At 39.6% G+C, this 19,652-nt stretch overlaps 1 protein-coding gene and 1 long non-coding RNA gene across 3 annotated transcripts in view; one reads left to right on the top strand and one right to left on the bottom strand.

The window, feature by feature from the left end:
* The window catches only part of rhpn2 (rhophilin, Rho GTPase binding protein 2), a 32,162-nt gene extending 12,890 nt beyond the window's left edge, over positions 1-19,272 (bottom strand). For both annotated transcript variants that reach the window (XM_008404865.2, XM_008404866.2), the window contains exons 1-6: positions 19,038-19,272; positions 13,487-13,602; positions 8,980-9,108; positions 1,377-1,452; positions 462-539; positions 108-232 (exon numbers count right to left, since the gene is read on the bottom strand). In XM_008404865.2, the coding sequence (XP_008403087.1) occupies positions 108-232; positions 462-539; positions 1,377-1,452; positions 8,980-9,108; positions 13,487-13,602; positions 19,038-19,103 (590 nt within the window). In that variant the 5' untranslated portion in view covers positions 19,104-19,272. The remainder of the gene's footprint in view (positions 1-107; positions 233-461; positions 540-1,376; positions 1,453-8,979; positions 9,109-13,486; positions 13,603-19,037) is intronic.
* LOC103462212 (uncharacterized) lies at positions 14,375-15,437 on the top strand. Its single transcript, XR_533300.1, has 4 exons — positions 14,375-14,648; positions 14,743-14,915; positions 15,169-15,226; positions 15,345-15,437. It is a non-coding gene; the product is annotated as an uncharacterized LOC103462212 (long non-coding RNA).
* Positions 19,273-19,652: the final 380 nt, after the last annotated feature.

The raw sequence follows: 19,652 nt of genomic DNA, 5'->3' as shown, positions 1-19,652 counted from the left end.
TCCCATAAAACGGCAATAAAATACATTTGGGTTTGTTGTGACATATCAAAATGTAAAAATGTTTGAATGATGTGAATAATTTTGTGAAGTAGAATACTTAGTAATACCAGGTGAAGAAGATGCCTGTCTGCCGTGTTGGGGAAAAGAAGCGGTTCTCTATCAGTGGAAGGTGACTGCAGTATTTTGCGAGCAGCTCCACCCCAGTTTCGTTTCGGCTTGGTGTTCTGCAGGCCTAATGCATAAAAAAATTTTAATTTAATACAGTAGTAATAATAAACCTGTAGAAGTGAGGATGTAATATTCTCACTCAAACTCTTGAAGACTAGTCATTTAAACAAAAGGAAAAGTATTTGAAGTTGTAGGAGCACAACCAGTTATTTCCACACCTTGAGGAGTGAATATGAAGGTGGTTTTTACAGTAGAGAATGATACGTTGGGAAGAAAACATTCAAAAGCACTACCTGTCGGAGGTCCATCAGGTCGGCGATCTCGTCTTCAAAAGTCCTTCCGTCTTCGTTGTAGTGCTCCAGGATGAAGTCCTGTCAAACACACAGGAGTCAACCCTGAGCCCAACGCATTTATTCATTCATTTTCAACATTTTCTGGAGCTTTTCTGTTCTGCTGTACACATAAGCCAAAGAATGCGTGTTAAAAGCAGTCCCATTTCAGAGCCAACCGGCTGCACCTGCTAATTGGCTCAGAGATGTGCAAAGAGATCAATTACTGACAGGAAACCAGACCAGGAAGCGACGCGTGATAAACGAGCCATCGTGACATTTACAAGCGGGCTTCCCCTCGGCGCGGCGCAGCTCGATAATTATTCCGGCGTTCTGAGCGTCTACTGACCCGCTTTGGAATGACTTTACGGCTATAGCTGTGCTGATAGGCAGGCGTGTAAAACGTGCAGAGGATGAAAGCTGCTTTTTGGCAGGTACTACGACAACAACAACAAACTGCTGGAACATACTTTGGAAACGTCCCACACCCATTTGCTGTTTAGGTTAAAAAAAAAAAAACCACAATGCCAGATTAGAGATCGGAGCTGCTAATAATAGAGTGGAGGGCGACTGGTGGTGCAGACAAATGACCCAAATCCTCAATGAAAGGAGTCTTGTTTTAAATCCCAACTGTAAACATCGACTATTATAATGTGGGTCATGTTTGCACGCCGGACATTTGCATTTTAACATCGATTATTGCAGGATGGGATGTCATTTTATGAAGCAATAAAAGGATCTGAACAGTAAACTCAATCCTGGACAATGACGTAAAGCTAGATTTCAGCTCAGCCCTAAACACGTGTTTGGTTTTCTACCATTCTTTTATATTTTAGGACACATATTGAAATCAAGACGAGGCGTTTGAAGTTTTTATACCTTGAATGGTGCAGAGAAGTCGACCTCTTTCGTCTCCTTCAGACCCAGAGCAATCAGGGGAATGTTGGTAGTCTCTCTGTAAGCAAAACAGAAAGAAGGTCGTCTTGTGATCAACAACGTATTAACATTCAGATTCTATGCTCCTCTAATCTGGAAGAAACTTCCAGAAAACAAGTCAGTAAATTCAATAAACGCGACCAGTTGAAGGCAAGGCTACTTCAATAATAGAGAGCAAACTACAGTAAAACCCATTAAACCAATCTGATTTACTTACAGCAACATCAAGGATCAAAATCATATTTTCTAATTACTGCATGTTGTTAATTATTGAACCTGGGAAAAAAGGTTAACAATACTGAATAATTTGAAAAAATTAAGCTGATCCAAGCAGTTCAAGCTGAGAAAGTTAACATTATGTTGGGCCTTTATGTTGAAAATCATACTAGCGAAGCCAGGATTTGGCAGATGGTGTAGTGAACACACTCTGCAGGAGTTGGGATTTAAAGGTGAATGAGGGCCTCGCGCTGCACCGACTCTCCATCAATTAATCATCCTCCCCCGCCTCCCCACATCCTGACTCGCTGCTTCGCTTCAGCAATGCAGCGACGCAAACTCCTGTAATTGCTCCTTTTTTAGAAAAAAAGAAAAAAATTCTGTTATTAAAACCAGCTTCTAGTAAAAGCGAGTCTGCACCGCGACCTGAAACTTCTCGTTTCATCTCGGCTGGCGCCGTAATCGTTTGGAATGTGGAGCGGGAGGGACTCGGATGTCTGCTGCAGACAGACGGAGAGCAGGTTCAGCTCGTTATCGGGGCTGAAGAAATACACTGTGACAAGTACCTGCTGCTGTTCACAGACCAAAAAAAAAAAAACACCTGAACCCTCATCAACTTCACAGCGGCGTTAGAAACTAAAAGAAGAAATACACACAAAAAAAGATTTGCAGCAATAATGAGGTCAGGGTGTTTTCCAAAGGAAGTCATTGCATTCGATGTTGGAGGCACAAACTTTAAAGTAATTTATTAGGATGTGATGTGATAGATCAACATAAAGTAAGTAGAGCATTATTGAGAGGAAAAAAATCAGAAATAATTTTTCATATGAATATTAAAATAGTGACTTAGAGGCAAGAGAAACCTAATGTGGGGATGATGTCAAGCTGAAGCCCAGAGTTTGTTTTCTAACAGGCTTTTTATAGTAAAACATATTTCAAAAAGGTGCCATTTGCATGAAATTTTCACCAGGTGTCGGTAACAACCCAAGTAATTCATATGTAGAAACAAACCAAAACAAGTAAGTTCAGAAATTAATTTATGTGAAATAATGTAAACTAAGAGTGAAAAATATTCATTTCTCCTGAGTAATAAGGAGCAGGATGGTTTTCTAATCGATGCTGGATTTCAACTGGTGGCTTGGCTTTTATTCCTTTTTCCACCTCCCTGTTCAATTCTTTTTCCCTGCGTCATTTCTAATTATTACACATAAATTAGTTCCTGAACTTATTTGCTTTGGTTTCTCTCCCTCTTTTTTTGGAGAGAATAACCAATATGCTCCCAAAAAAAATTCAGAAAGTGTTTCAAGAAAGAGATGGGAGACATGAGCCAAGATGGAAATTGAACTAAAAAAAACAAACAAGTATAAATGCTTCATCAAAAAGTATGCGTGTCTCTGTTTCCGGGGTTAAAATGTGGAATAGTTTGCCAGAGTAAGTAATAACTTGGTTTAAAAGAATGATTAAAAGTCATAAAGCGACTTTAATATTTAAAATTTGATTGAAACTTTTGTGATATTTTATTTACTTTTTAATCTTTTTTTGTTTCAATTTTTTCTTATCTGGATTTGTTGAATTCATGTATTCTGTTAATTTTTATCTTGTTACAGCTAAGAAGAGTGGAAATGGTTTATTTGCAATGAACACGTAAGAATAGGCTTGCAAAGACTGAATAAGCTTATGAATTATTATTTCTTTGACTGCAGTTGGATTGTTGATTGACTAACAACTATTATTACTATTGATGCATATTGATGATTCCGACGATGGCACTTGACAAAATATAATGCTTGTTACTTGTTTCTCAATTGGTGATTATGATGCTTTTATGACTTTATTTATGATTCGATTCCCGGCCTCTTGACCTTTGCCACACGTCTTCCCTCTCTCTCTCTTCACCTACTTTCCTGTCTTAGCATGTTCAAATAAAGACCACTAGAGCCAAAAAACAACCCTTAAAAAAATACACTGGACTTGGAGACCTTTCCTATCTGTAGTAGGTACCATGACTTTGCTACCTGATTCAGAAGAAAAGTAAATTATCTGTAGGCCCTCTCATCTATATCCAGTTTTTTTAACCCAACATATATTCTGTGAATTTTATATATATATATATATTTCTATTCTTTATTTATTTGACATTTTGTCATTTATTTATTTCTCTGCCTCATGTGGAATGAGTGTGGATGGGTGTGTGTGTGTGTGTGTATGTCGTGTTGCTAAAAGTTGTTGCAGAGGTTGATCTCTGCTGAATGTTTGTCACCCCGAACACACCCCCTAGACAGGGGTGTGTTCGGGGTGGGTGGGGTTTTGGGAGAAATCTGCTTGAACTTCTTCCTCTCCATGTTATCTGTGACTACTGTGTCTTCGTGGTAATAATGACTGCTGTATGTGAAGCTGCAAAATTCAATAAAGAAAGTGGGGAAAAAAAAATACACTGAACTTTGAGGTTGTAAGGTGACAGGACACCTTACATGTGACATGACTGAGTGAAAAGAACACATTTGTAATACAATGCAGGGTGAAGCTTCGCGTATCAATGGAGGCACAAGCTGTCCCAACTACATGCTCTGGTAGAACAACTCCTCGTACTCATTCATCGCTTTAAGATAGCGCCGCATTCCTCTAGCGCACTGGCTCAGTGAATCACGGCAGATCTTCTGTGTCAGCAGCACAGACAGCAGAGATAGGGGCTGCACGGCAATGCAACAGCACTTGTAGATGAGATCACTCTGATCTCTGGCTTGGTTGGGCCGGGTGCAGGTCCTGGGAGGGGAGGCATTTGTAATGCTGGGAATCTAAGATGTCAAAAGAGTCACAGAAAATTCCCTGCACTCAGACCGTTTGAAAGAAAGTTGTTAAGCAAAGGAAGGCGGGAAAAGCGGAGATCGGGATCACAAGTTCAACCTGATTAGATTCTCAGAGATGACAACTTGGGAAGCTTACATGCGGTAAATTTGTATCGTTAATTTGAAACGTTTTTCTGATTACAGCTACATGTTTTGACTACTTCAGCTCTGTGACTCCAGAGTTTGCAGGAGGCCCAGATCTCCCACCAGATACCAGTCTCCTCCTTTAGAGGAAGAGCAGAAAAATCAACAATGTGATTTAATGAGGATTATCTTTAGAAATTTTCTATAACAGAGAAGAGAGAAGTATATTCCAGCTAACACTTGAGATTTGCATTACATTTTACTGTGGCTCAGGCCTTCACCAGCTCCAATGAAGTCATGTTGACCTTTGTTTCCCTCTCATGCAACAAAGTTGAAAAAAGACACAGTGATGATGTTTCCATGGCATCAATTTTAGACACACTGAAATTTTTGGGGGACTGAAACAGCCCAAGAGAGAGAGAGGTTTAGGCCATGGTCCCCTCATGTTGGTCACCTCACTTCCCCCAAAAAACACAAGGAATTTACAAACGTATGGGTCATTTTTAGGGTCTGAAATACAAAGAAAATATGGAATGACTTAAAATCTCAACAACCTGTGCTACCATAAAAAAAAGCAAAAAAACAGCTGTAAAGCATTTTGAACTGCCTTGTTGCTGAAATGTGCTATACAGATAAACCTGATTGAGAGTGAGGTATTTTTATAGAGGTTTGATGAATATAGAAGTTTTGAAAAATCAATAGAAAATAAAGATTAACATTTATCCCTATCCATCTGGTTCTTGTCCAATATTTATAAAGCTAGAAAAAAGGTACAAATGTACAAGCTGTAAACACTGACACAAGTTTTAGTTGCTTTAATGAGATTAAAACAACCACTAGTCAGTTTTAAAAAAATGATGGTTAGAAAGGGGGAAAAGAAAAGAAAACAATTTTAAACAGGGCTTCTGCAGGTTTCACCAACTCAATTAAAGATTTTTTAAGACTATTATGGATGTAATTTAAGACCTACAAGAAATGCATGAACTTCGTCCAGCCAATTGGCAATCTATTTGTACTTATCCATGATAGATGCATAAAAGCTAGCAAGGGAATGTTGGCAGTGAAAACGTTTTAAGGATGTGCTATTTTTTGAGCAAATGTGTTTTCTGTTTTGCAGTAGCTCATGTCTGAAAAACTAGCTGAAACTGGTAAGAGTGACAATAAGGGACACTATTTAGAAGACGGAGGACTCCTGGGAAAAGCCTAGAAAGGTTATGAGAGTCTTGTCTTCTTGTATTCACCACGGAGGTTGTGTTTCAGGCTTAAATAAGCAGGCTGACTCTCCATTGTGGAGATTTGTACCATCATCCCAAAGAGACAGCTGCTCACAAATCACCTAAAAGAACTTTCTCAACACATCCAAGAGCTTTGTGTTCAGGTAATGACTATGTAAGGACTGCGTGCTAGGTTTTTTTTTTATGTTTGTGTAGGTGTGTGTGTCTCAGGCTGTGGGAAACACAGGTGGACAGATAATGCTTGCTTCAGTGTCTCTATATTGTCAGACAGATCGGTGCGCTGGTGATTCTTTAAGAACCTGGCAGACACTGACAACAGGCCGTTTGTTCTGACCCTTCACTCACTCCCTAATCCCCAAGCCGAGGACACTGGCAGAGGACATTGGGGAATAMCAATTTCATCCAGAAGCAGCTGCTAAACTTTCCATGTATTAATAATCCAAATCCCAAATGGGAAAGTATGAAGTTCAACAGCAGATGAAATGCTGAGCAGAAAATATAAAAAAATTAAAAAATTTAAAAAAAACCCAAGCGGGAAAGTATTTGCCTCCCTGATCGCTGCAGGAAAGGAAAGTTCATAATCTTCCACCGTTTGTGTGTATCGGTGCAGACCAACTCCCTGAATCTAGGTTAAAACCTCATGAGTGTTGCAGGATGGCGTCCATGTGGGACAAACAAAATAATCCGGGATTATCGTAGTGCCGACAGAGAGAGCGTTTTGGGTTTGTGAGGTAATTTACAAGAAAACTTGTCTAGGTCTGATCGTCTGAGCCTGGTGCTATGTAAGCGGTCAACATAATCAGCGCTGCGGACAAATGCGTTCAAAGTGAGACCATTCACGAGGGGCATTAACTTTCTGTAGAACTTTGAGATTAAATTTTTTATTTTTATTTTTTAACAAAACTGAATTGACCCCAGAGACAAATTATTTTAGGGCTAATTTTACCTACAGAAAGGAGCTTTAGCATTTCCTCACAAAGCCAAAAACTTTGCTTTGTACTGTATTTTCCACACTATAAGGCACACCGGATTATAAGGCGCATAGAATAGACGCTACAGTTTGGGTTGCCGATTTGTTCCGTACTCTATTATTACACATCCACATTTGTAAATAAGTGGTCCCCGAGTACTTTATATAGTAGGCTGCCCGAGTCGTCGTTTCACTCATGGTGTTGCAATAATGTGCCCAACTGCTTTCTGGGTAACACAGACCAACCGACACGCTGCCGCCGCAGTCTCTGTCTCTCTTCCCGCACCCCCCGGCTTTAAATGTATAAACTTCATTAACAATCCAGCGTTCTGACAACTATCCCAGCATGCASCGCACACTTCTTCTACGGGGGAAAATGAAGTCGGCAGCTGCTTACCGTAGTTGCTAGACCTGTTGTGGCTAAATATTGGYCMTATATAAGGCGCACCGGATTATAAGGCGCACTGTCGGCTTTTGAGGAAATTGAAGGTTTTTAGGTGCGCCGTATAGTGCGGAAAATACGGTACTTAAAATAAGCTCAACCTCCAAAACTAGAAAAGCAGAAAAAAATTATTAAAAATATTAAGTTCTGCTTAGCTAGAATCAAAAGACTGAGAATAAAAGTTGGGTTTTATCTCTGTCTGACATGAAGTCCTTGTCAAGAGCTTTTTATGAGAGTCTTAAAATGATTGATTGAGCAACTCTAGTGTACAAAAGGAGGTTGTTCCAACACTGGGAAGCCTCAATCACAGGTGACTGGTAGACCTTGCAGGCCACGCTTGGAATGAAGCAAAGGGGTTAAAGGTTTATTTGAATTTGGTGCAGCAAACCATTAAAACTCTTAAAAACAAGAAAGAAAACCATGAACTGGATCCTTCATTGAACAGGGAGCTGATTATGAGCAAATGCAATTGCACAATAAAGGCTAAAGTTTTACAGTTTGCAGGCCTGACGCTTTTTTAAAAACGCAATATAAAAGCAATTGCTGCTCACCATTGAAATAAGAAGAGGGAGTTCTAGAGCTAGTTTGAATTCATATATTAAATCATCCTGCCAGCATATGGGTCGGTCTCATTGTGAGAGTAAGCAGTTCAAGGAAGCAGGATGGCGAATTACCCCTTCCCTCTGGGTGGGTGCAATCAGAGCCTATAATTACACCTGAGCACTTGCCAGCTCATTCTCTGCTGTATGTTTGCTAAACGGGAGCCAAGAACCTCCTTCCAGGTGAGCCCTCCGGTTGACATGTTGATCCCCGTTGGCTGAACCGTGGCTTTGATGTGATGCGCCGGCTAACCCGATTCCCCTCAGTCACCTTTTCAAACGATGAGGAAATGCTTCGTCGACTAATTTCCCTCCAAACATCTAGATGCTTTTTAAAGCTTTTGCATTTCCTCATTGCTGTGGCTCTGAAACGTTCGTGTTTGAGGTTGTGGAGGATCCTCCAGATATGCACGCTTTGTTTTCCTTCACACCACAGAAAGTTGTGAATAAACTAAATAAATGGGGAAAAAAACTACCTCTCAGTATCATGCACACCCCAGCAGAACACACCCAGTGATGCAACTTGCAGAAAACACCAGATGCTTCCATTTGGTTTGCATAAAGGTTCAGCTCACAGTTTCCTTGTTGCTTTTTATACGGCGGCACAGAAACCCGTTCGTCTGGTTTGACATTCAAATGATCAGTCTGTCTTCAGGGTTTCTCTAAATGTCTTTCTTCTTTTATACCTCTTCAGTCATCAGGCTACTTTTAACTAAAGAGAGCTTATTAACTAAAAACAACACCTTTTAGAGCCACATTTTTCCTTCAGTCAATCAACTTTACTATTCTTCCTCCACATGTGCATTACAAGGTAACTTAAGGTTAAGACACCAACTTGTCAAATGAGTTGTGAAGAACCCTCAGCGCAACATGGAAGGACGCTTTTAACATCACTACAATAAGGAACCATCATCGATTTGTACATTTCAATGTGAATCAAAGCAAAAAAAAATCAATATATGAATGGAGACCAATAGTAATTGACAATGAAAATGCAGCCTTTATAAATGCCAATAAAAAGATTGGAAACAGCAGGTGTAGACGTCTTTATGCAGCTAAACACTCCGGTTACTTTACTATTTATGATTGTTTCTAAACTTGAGGTCAGCAGGAACATGTTCATAATAAAAAGGGGTCATGAAGGGCCTCCTTACTCTGCACTCTGATAGACGTCCACTGAGCTGTTGAGTCCTTCCAGCTGTCCCATCAGCAGCTGCAGGTTGGAGTTGACGTAGCTTAGCTCCAGAACAACCATCTCTTTAACCTTGTTGTTGTTTGTGGCCCTGCAAGGAGCAACAAACGAGAGGACAGACAAAAGCAAAGGATTAAACGGAGGATAAAAGGATACACATGCAGATAGTAATCCCCTTTAAAGTAAGGCCCGAGGCAGAACGGGAAAAGAAAACATCTATTAGTGGGACTAAAGGTTTTTGTGGCTGAATATTAAAACAAATCTCTCTCTTCAAGTAATTTGGACCACAGAACAGTCACTATGTGGTTGGCTCTGCAACACATTTACTCTTCAACACACACAAACACACACTCACTCACACAGTGTATACATTTGTCTTCACAAGGATTTTGTATTGACTTCAATTCTTTCTATAGCCTAACTTTAATGTTGTCTTGTTGTATAATTTTAGGTGATTAATAAAAACTTAAAACTTCACAGCAAAATAAACTTAATGAGTGAAATAATTGGTGATGAGCAGTTGTGCTTCTTTGTGAAACCAACAGTAAAGGTTTCGCTGCATGTGAGAGATAAGGTTGCCCTAGCAACTTAGGGTTGCGTTGCTCTTAACACCCATGAAGCACCACTCTGCGTCTTTTTGTAGGAAAGAATTTATGTTTCACTGGCAGCCCTCTTAAAACAAAAACCAGCACACTGGGCCAGATACTAACTGACAATCGCATCCTGTCCAGCCATCTTATCTGCATGGCCGTAACAGAGAGGATGGATTTGCTAAACACACCTAAAAGTGTGTGACAAGTGATTAGGTGTTGACAACTTAAAAAAAAATGCAGTGAGTTTTGGCTAAGAACCAGAAAAAAGACACTTTACATAAGCACTGCTACGTTTTCAGTCTGAATGTTTTTACTGTAAATTATTTTCAATGACAGTGAGGCGTTTAAATAATAATAATTTCAGTAATTATTTTCATTTTGAAACATCAGTAAAACTTTTTTTTTTTTAAAGTGTAACGTCACCCCTTCTGCCAACATAAATACCCGCTGCTCATTACAGTAAGGCTAGAAAGATGTTTGAGGACACTTCTTATATCTGTTAATACTATAAGACTTTATACTTTTCATTTCAGCCCACCAACAGCTTTTTTTTTTTTTAAGTCTTCGGTTTAGGGGGAAAAAAAACTGGGTTGAAGAGGTGGATGTGCTGTGGTTTGGAAAAAAGTGATGCAGCAAACCTGACCATAAGCTGTTATTAAAATGCAATTTCAATATCAAATATCACCCAGTAGTGCGTGGGAACCAGACAGGAAGCCAGCAAGTGTGGCTTTACACAAGGATTTTCCCCCCATCCTCTTCTCTGGAAAGGCCGTTTTATACTTTTGGCACCTTGACATTATTGTCTTGAGGAAAAGATGCCAAGCACGGATAGAGGACAAAAGTTTGTAACTTTAAACAGGGCCACACACGCAATCCTTTTTATCCGTTCTCCTGTGATAAATACCTTCTAATTCTCCTTAATAGCTTTTCAACGACAAACAAAAACAATCCTGGTTCAAATTTTAAATGAAACCTCATTAAAAGATAAGAGTTGTGGGTTTAAAAGTGAAACAATGAAAGAAAGAAGAAAAAAAAGAAAGAAAAGAGAGAAACTGGTCAGACCAGACAGACTCCACCTGTTGCTGATTGGGAGAGGAATGCAGAACAATGGAGAAGGGGCAAAAGAAAGGTGTACTGATGTAGGCCAATGACAAACACTGTCACCTAGAAAGTACCATGGCAACGTCACTAAAGGTTGAAACTTTTACAAAAAAAAATTATTTATGGCTTTATTAAAGTCTCTTTGAGACAATAATCAAAGTCGATGTCTAAACTTTGAGTATCCGGTCATGCAAACACGCCCAGACATGGACAAAAGACGTCCCACTACGCCCAAAATATAGCACAGAAAGCCTTAGAAAACCAGGAAGAATACCTGCAAGTCAGAAATAAGCATAGGATGTTCTGTGTTTAGAGTGGTTTATAGACGGACGGACACATGGACAGACAAGACAGACAGACAAGACAGGCAGTCAGACAGGATGTACACAACGGCCACTTGCCCCAAGCCTTTGTGTCAGTAAGTTATGTGAGGTACCAGAAGAATGTCAGGCCTCTGCAGGTTCCAGACAGGTAAAGTCAGACCTTTACCTGTAAGCACTGAGCCTTGTTCATCTAGACATCACATAGTGGCAGTAGTTGCTACATCAGATAATTCCCAGTGACTTTGTCGCTATATTAAGACGAAAAACAAATCGGCATCGGCCAAATTGGGAATTGGTGGGTGAAGGTTTTTGAAAGCCCTACAGGGAACACCCCAGCCTAGTGAATTCACAGTGAAAAAAGACTTTGGGTTGATCATTGTCAGTATCAATGTGATTTTTAACAATCAAGTCAGATAAGACACAAAAGAATGAAAAGCTATTTAAAAAAAAAAGGAAACTGTATTTTCTACCAAGGTACGCACTAAAGTTCAGCTCCTGGTTATTTAGTTTCCAGGTTTCTTACTTTTCATTGTTTTGGGTACAAAAAGGGATAACTCAGAGGTGACTTCTGTAAATACCTGGAAGCTAGACGGTATCAATACAGAAATGCTGCTGTTTTTATCTGTTTGAATGTTCAACTTCTGTCCGTTACAGAAGATTTAGATTTAGAAATGTTGACCACCTTTTGGAAATCTCAGAATGAAGCTAAAGGCCTGGATTCTCTAAAAAACACACAGGGAGATGGCTCTTCTGATCGTCAAAGATAACTGCACTATTTGTGAAATAGATTATGCAAAGTATATCTTAAAACATCAAATTCCAAACCATTGTCTTTGTTGCAAATTAACAAATTTGTAACAACAGCTTTGTTTGAAGAGTGCAGTGATAGCTGCAAAAGCAAAGATGAACAGTTGCTTTTTTTTGCTGTTGCAAAAGCAGAAGCTTCAGCTACTGTGTCTAGACTTTTGACAGCTGAATGTTGCTGGATCAATAAGCTTGATTTTCCTCGTTATGATGGAAACCTTCTGCCAAAAACAACAAAGAACACAAGGTGGATCCAACACAGTGAACCAGCAACAAAGCTACAAAACGCTTTATGATGCATAAAGTTATTCACATCAGATGTTTTCTACATTCTTTTTGTCATTTACATGAATATATAGAAGAACAGACTTTCTATTCGTCAGATGTCCAAACTGTCTTTTAGGATTTTAGGCTCCGATTGTATTATTTTAAACTGTATTCATGGCATACTCAGGTATAACTGAATATCCTCGTCATGTGTAACACATTTTTTTCTTTATTTGTGAAAATATCAGTTTTATAGGCATATTTAGCTATAAAAACTTTTAGCAATACATCTCATTAAAATCAACTGAAAAGCGTCAAACACTCAGATGTGGGAAACGAATATAAAAATTACATTTCTGTAAGTCTCTCTCACTAAAAATGAGAAAAATACACTCCTACTACTTACGTGCTTGTTCGTATTTTTATCTCACGACCACTCATAAATTCTGACTTAAAGGGAGTTTAAATGATTTACAGTATTTAATAGAATACAAAGATAGTCAGATGGCTTATTTTGAGGACTATATAAAATAAAGAATAAAGGTTTAAAAATATCTTGTGGTTTATGTTTTGGGCAGAAAAGGCACAGTGTGTGGACTTGTTAATGAATTGATTGTCATAACTAAGACAAAATGTTAATTTAAAAAAAAAAAAAGGWAAAAAAAAAAATCACTGTATTATGCAGGGTCACTGGTAATATTAGATCTTCCTTTGGTTCTACAGAAGAAAATCTGTATCATCCCAAAACAGGAAAATTGGCGTAAAATATTAATTTACACTAATTAATATGTGGATGAAAAAACATTTCAAGTTGTGTGTTTTTCAAAACTCCAATCTAAATCAATCTTCAAACTTTCCTTCATAGAAACCCATGTTGTGTAGCAACAGGAGAACATAACATTTAAAAAGAGGGAACAAAACCAGGAGTGTGATTGGAAGGAGTTTTTTGGTAGCCTGATCAAAGCAGCAGGTTCATGAGCAAAAATGTTCTCTCTCTTTTTTTTCTTCTCTTTAGTGTGAATCACAGTGACTCTTTGTTTTCAGGCTAAATGGAATGCTCCTGTTTCAGAGCTTTATCCTCCAATCCCCGCAATGACAGAGGAGTGCAAGGGGTGCAGCCAAGCGCGTCAAAATGGAAAACAAGTTGGAGTTTACTTGAGTTCACTTATGCTACAAAAAATTACATAATTATTGCAATGTCCACCTTAGGTGACACATGCAAAAAAATCAGAGTTTGCATGTGTCGCCGTTGCCGGTGAATTTGGACTATTTTTATCCTGATAGACGAGTGCTGTGCAATGAACCTCGCTTTGTGAAGACGCGAACAATCCATGTACAGTAGTATTAAGTAGTGCATGCATGTGTGTGAGTTGGACCGTACTTCAGCAGATTCTCAGCTCCGGCCCTCATCCTCATCTGTTTGATGATCTGCTGGTTGAGACTGGCTCGCTGCTTCTGCAGTTTGCTCCGTCCGGTCTGCGCGAGCGGGTTGCAGCCCTGGAGGAGAAGACACGGAAACGACAATGACAACTCAACCAAATGCTGCCTTCAAGCAGTTCTTCCCCACCATTACATTTCTGCCCGCATGATTGCGAGTCATTATATCGTGCAGCTTTATTTGGCACCTGTGTGTGGTTTCTCATCAGGGTGTTAACACTCAGAGTTATGAGCACAGGAACAATAAAATATTCCAGCAAAGTTTCTTTCATTTCTTTAATAGAAGTATCATCAAGGCACAAAAATACTAGTTTCAGGAAACCGCATGGTTTTGCTTCCTCATCTAATATTTAAAAGTATTTTTCTTTAATAACTGATAAGATGATAAATGTAAAAACGGATATTTCTATCACACTGTTAGAATCTCATACTGGCACTTCCCTATTCAGCATACACAATAGAGGTGTTGGCTCCATTATAATTTGCCTTGCAAAAACAAGCCTAGTAGAGAAACCAGTTAACCAGTCAAACCAGTTATCACAACAGACTTAAAGAATGCAATTAGGTTTATTCATAAACACCAAGTCAAACTGGGAGACAAGAAACAAAAAAGGGCCCAAGAGGTTAAAAAAATGAAACGTCTATGATTTCAAAGGTGAGTTCACTGTTTTTCGGTAAACAACCGATTCAGTCTTTGACTCAAGCATGATTCAACCCAAAAAGAATTTCAAATTTCACAGGTGTCCTTTCATTGGAAGCAAAAAATAATAATAATAAAAAAAGCTGTGATGTTTTAAACATGTTTTTATTCAGTCAAGTGCCTCTTATACTGTCAGCTGCCCAAAGGAAGTGACATCATTCTGCTGGAATGGATTGTTTCTACTCATTCCTGTTATTGTAAGTGCAGTTCTCAGTGAGGGCTTTTCCTCTGACTGTCCTCTCAAATTCTTTACACTCAAGTCTGAGTCATGCTGCGATGACAGAGTCTGTTTCAGAGGTTTTTGTGAAGGGACCGAACAGAACAGCAAGGTGGAAAGGGTCACAAAGCTCCAACGAGGCTAGCACTCGACCAAACACCACGGCCAAAGCGCAACGTGCCTATTGAGGTCACAAGATTGGACCAGTGCAAACACTTCAGTGACCTGTAGGTTTAATAAGTAACTGTGTATTCAAATGACTGCACTGTTTATCACTCAACAGAGGCGTACCGAAGACGTCAGGCGCCGAGCTATTCTAGGAGCAGCGGCAGGATGACAACACGCGACTTGACAGGGTGCGCTCTGATCGTGACACACTCTCCTTCCATCGTTACGTCTCAGGTGGGGCATGTAACAGAACTGGGGAGTGGCTTGAGGCGGATGGTTGCCATAGCAGTAAGTTTCCGTCGTTTGTATATAGCACAAAATAAAACGTCACTCACCGTCTGTTGTCGAAGTTAGCAAGTAGTCACTAAGCAAGCTGTAGGATATTGGAACTTGATCTGCCAACATTCAAACTACCCACTTTTTTTTTATTTCATAGGCAACAGATGTAATAATATTTTTATAAAAAAACAAAAAAACAAAATGGAGAATAAAACATTAAATGTGGCCGTTTTCAAGGTTCTTTTTAATTTATGTTTTTTAGTACAAGAAGCTTTGGGTTAGGTAGCCAACCTGCAGTTGATGACCTCCTAACAGACATGGTATCCATATTTTTCTAACTCCAATCTCAAAATAGTGCCGCAGGGTGCTTTCACACCTGATAGTCCAATGGACATGCTTGGAATGGGGACCAAAATTGCAATATTTGTTACATTTTAGGTCTCTGCGGTCCACTTTCACCCTATTGTGTCAAACAATCCAAACAACAATCCTGTGGTGGCGCTGCACCAAGAACTACTCAAGAAAGAGCCTCAGAAGAAGACATGAACGCAACTTCCTTTTTCACAAAATTAAACAAAAATGAGGCAACATCAGATTTTAGAGGTTGTAGGATTTCTCTTTTGTCTTTGGCAAAAACCACAAGCCATTTCTCCCACTAGCACTAGACTTTCACGGGTTTCTTTTGGTTGCATTTACCCAGAATGCCCAGCACTATAGACTGCTACTGGTCTCTGGTCTGCTTGGCATTCACATATGCGCTACAGGCCACTTCAACCAAACAGAGACCTAGAGTTTTAAGCAGACCAGTTTGCTTTTTTAGTCTGCAACAGTTTTTGATTGCACGTTCACACCTCCCCAAACTAACCGGACTTTCCAGGCAAACAAACTAGAGTTTGATTGAAGCGGAGTAAACTGGGTTGGCATGAACATACCCCTAGTGAGGGTTTGTTCTGATAGGATAACTTTTTAAAGGCTTGGCCACGAGTACCCCACACACATGCCTAATTGAACATCAGTGACATAAATCACTTTTCGCCATGTCTGCCTCCATCTTTATTATCCCCGTTAGTCCAACTAATTTCCTCGACCTGCTGGGCTGCCTGAACAGTGCAGCCTTTCTCCGCCACTGTGCTACGCACTTAATTAGAGCAAAACACAAAGGGCTTCCCAGTCCAGCATCATATCCATCACACAGAAAATTCACTTGCTGTTGTATAACCGAGGTTTCATAAAGAACATGTGAAGCAACGTATAATGAGATAGCTGGTTTGCACAAGTGGTGATTAACAGTGGTAATCTGCCAAGAGGGGGCTTCAGGCATGACCCAGTTTCGAGCTGGAACAATCCGTTTCTTGCCGGTGTAGATTAGGTGTGCTTGGTATTTTTATTGTCGCTTGGTACATGTAGAGAAAACTAAAATCATAGGATTTGCTAGTCTTAATTTGGAGTAAATTACTGTACAAATCCATTGTTGATTATTGCTGTCCCCCGACCCCCATTAGGCCGTCTCCACCGTGAGCAACGCTTGGAGGGAGCAAATGTTTCTCCCAGAAAGGGAAGCTTGCTTGGTTCTAGAACCAAAGCACATGTTGTCAATTTGTGTCTGTGGTCTGGCTGAAGGAGAGCCCCAGGCCAGATGCTACGTCAATGCTCTCTCTGGCCAAGGAGGATGAAATGAAGAGCAGAAACATGCCGATTCGGGGGTTTTGTGCTGCCATCTTTCCATCCTGCACACATCCAGTCAGCCTTCAGCCAGCTGGAAGCCAAACTACGGACGGCCCCGAACCGCGACAGCTCCCTGGAGTATCGGTCAGACCCAATGAGGTTGTTAAACACTGCAACTTATTTTCACCAAGTATAGAGAAAATAAATTAAAAAAAACACTAACTGAGTTCCACGGGGGCAGAAATTTGACTCAGAAGTTTCCTAGTTGTAAATCTCTTTAAGAAGGCCAAATGAAAACATGTGGATGTAATTGTGGTTGACATGAATCTGCAAACTCTTTAATACTCAATGAAAATGAAATTTAAAAATCAGAAGAAAAAGGAAAAGCAAAGAGTGAGGATCATAATGAAAGTGGAGCTCAGGCTCCACATTTTAAAAGGCATTAGAATATTTGGCCGTGTCCTGTGGCTGTACCAGCCCCTGACTCCCACTGACCTTTTTATAGACACAGGAAGTCTCAAACCAGACAGCGTTCAAAAGTGGGATTTGGACGGATTTAAAGACACAAAGGCTGTGCTCAGATGCCCATCTAAACAAGCTTGCCCTATGAAAACACTCGGGAACATGTGGAGTGCTCAAAGGCTGACCAAACTCTGTGAAAACACATTAGATAATAACTCAGCTTACCAACTGTCTCTCCTACAATCTCAGACTACACAAAACCCAAACCTCCAGAAAATGCTACTGTAGCCAGTGCTGCAGCTGGGCAATTTACCAACTTTAACGTCAAAACACCAGAAGATGAAAGTGCTGTCTTTTGTAGCTGATGAGGTAACCAGCCACATTTAATTATTTAGATGCTGCCATTATAAAGAGCACCTACCACATGTTCAGTTGTTGATTACAATCAATTAAAAGGTAAATACTTTGATAACATTCCTTAGAAACAAAACAATCGGTCAAACGGCAGAAAAAGAATGTAAAGAAATTCTTGATGAAACTGAAATTATGTGGACAGGAGTTCATAAGGGAGCTTTTAGACCCGTTGCATGTTTGACAGAAAGCAGACAACTGATAATAACTAGCCATCCAGTTTCTCAAGACAAAGCTATTCCCAGAAGAGAACACACACCCTCTCACACACACACACACACACAAACACAAACGCACGCGCGGTCTGTTTGCGCAACAGACACACAGGTGTCTGTTTGTGCGCAGCACTCGCAAACAGACACCTGAAGCTGACAGCTCAGTGGTTTCTTCTGCTGTTGGTGACAATTCAGGATTGGAAAAGACTAGAACCAGTAGTTATCCATTCAAATCAGTGTCTTTTGTAGCTGTTTTGTCATCTCCCACACATAATCATTAACCATGGTGGTGCATTTCTTTTTTTTTGTTACATGACAAATATACACCGACAGTAAAATAAATACAGTATTTACTGTAAATACAGTATTTACTTTAGTGTCAGTACAGTACAAGATTTTCACAAAATACAATGTTTAAAAAAAAATAAAAATTATTAAACAAAACAAAAAAACTGAATTTTCTTCTTGTTTGTTTTTGGGTTGATGACATCACAAGAAATGGCACCCATCAGTAAATACTATGGTGGGAAAAGCAACTTTTGAGCAATTTCAGCATAGATTTTCAAGTATACATTTCTGACTTGCGTTAGGTTTTCAACCTTAAGAGTCTGAAATGAGGTCGGGTTCATACAACCTCCAACGTTTTGAGTACCCTGAATAACGAAACTGAAGGGAGATAATGACAATTTTCATAAGTTTAATGGGTAAAAATCTGTTTAAGTTCCTGATTGAATTTTTATGTTTTTTTGTTTAATCTATGTGGTATCTGTGCGCATTTACTCCTGGTAAGCTTCCCCAAGACCTTTGAAAATGACACCCATCCATTCTAGCCTGACCTGGTATTTAATTTCATGCAGCGCTCGCCAAATAACTAGAACATTTTGCTGAAGTCATACAAAATTTAGGAAGAAACATTTAAAGGGGGAAATTAATTAAGAACTTGTGGGAAGAGGGGGAAACAACCAGTTTGGTTGGGCTATGCCTTATGTGATGTCACCAGAGGCACTTTAGCTGAGGGGGATGAAATTTTTCTTGATTGAATACTAATTTCCATTAAAATTTAGCAAGTGATTGAAAAAAATTATCACACTGCATCATTTAACAGGTGACAAGCAATGTCGAAAGTGAGGTTGGTTGATTTTAGAGAACTGAATGGATGGTAGTTTTAAAACGCGTCCAAACTGTGGGGAACAACACGTCAAAGACAAGCTAGTCTTTAGACTCCCTGGCATTTCTTTATATAATGGAAAGCAAGCACCTCATTTAAAGACCTGAAGCCAAAATGGACGCGTTTAAGTTAACAAAATCCGCAGCTGCCATGGTTTTACTCAATATATGTAGAAATAAACTCGTGCGTTTGTTGAAAAACTAAACTCACCTTTCTAAAATGTTTTCCGTCTCCTCCGCTGTCTTCAATGCCGTTCGGTAAAAGTGTGTCCGTCATTTTGAGGGCAAGGTTAAAACGAAGCAAAACAAGACAAAAAATAAAAATAAATAACAATAAAAGCGAGCTGAATAAGAAAGCAGCGCGCTGCTGTACAACAGGTGAGTTTCGTCCTCGCTCAAACCGTGTTCCTGTTGCTCTGTCCTCACTCCACCCAGCAGAGCAGTTTTCCAGCAGGAATAGCAGACTCCGCCCAAAAATACTGAAGCGAGATAAGACACGGGAGGATGGAAGAGGAAAAGGTCACCGGAAGTCACCTGTTTCCTTCAGAAGACGTACACCTCATTACAATATTACGGTAAGGGAAAGAACCGCAAAACTAGCTTTAATCCACAGACGGTGTTGTTAGCACAAAATTACCGTGCATGTTTATTTGTCTCGAGCAATATATTAGAATAGCACACCTAACTTTTAATGTAATGGGTTAGCTTTTAAAAAATCATATTGCGAACAGGTAACACTAAAACTCTGTTTACATCATGTCCGTTTTTCTAGAGACGCCGTTAACAAACTTGTTTTTCCAATTACTTACGAACTAATTCAACAATG

This window comes from Poecilia reticulata, linkage group LG3, assembly GCF_000633615.1.
Source record: "Poecilia reticulata strain Guanapo linkage group LG3, Guppy_female_1.0+MT, whole genome shotgun sequence".
NCBI lineage: Eukaryota > Metazoa > Chordata > Actinopteri > Cyprinodontiformes > Poeciliidae > Poecilia > Poecilia reticulata.
This window is presented reverse-complemented; position numbering and strand designations above follow the sequence as displayed.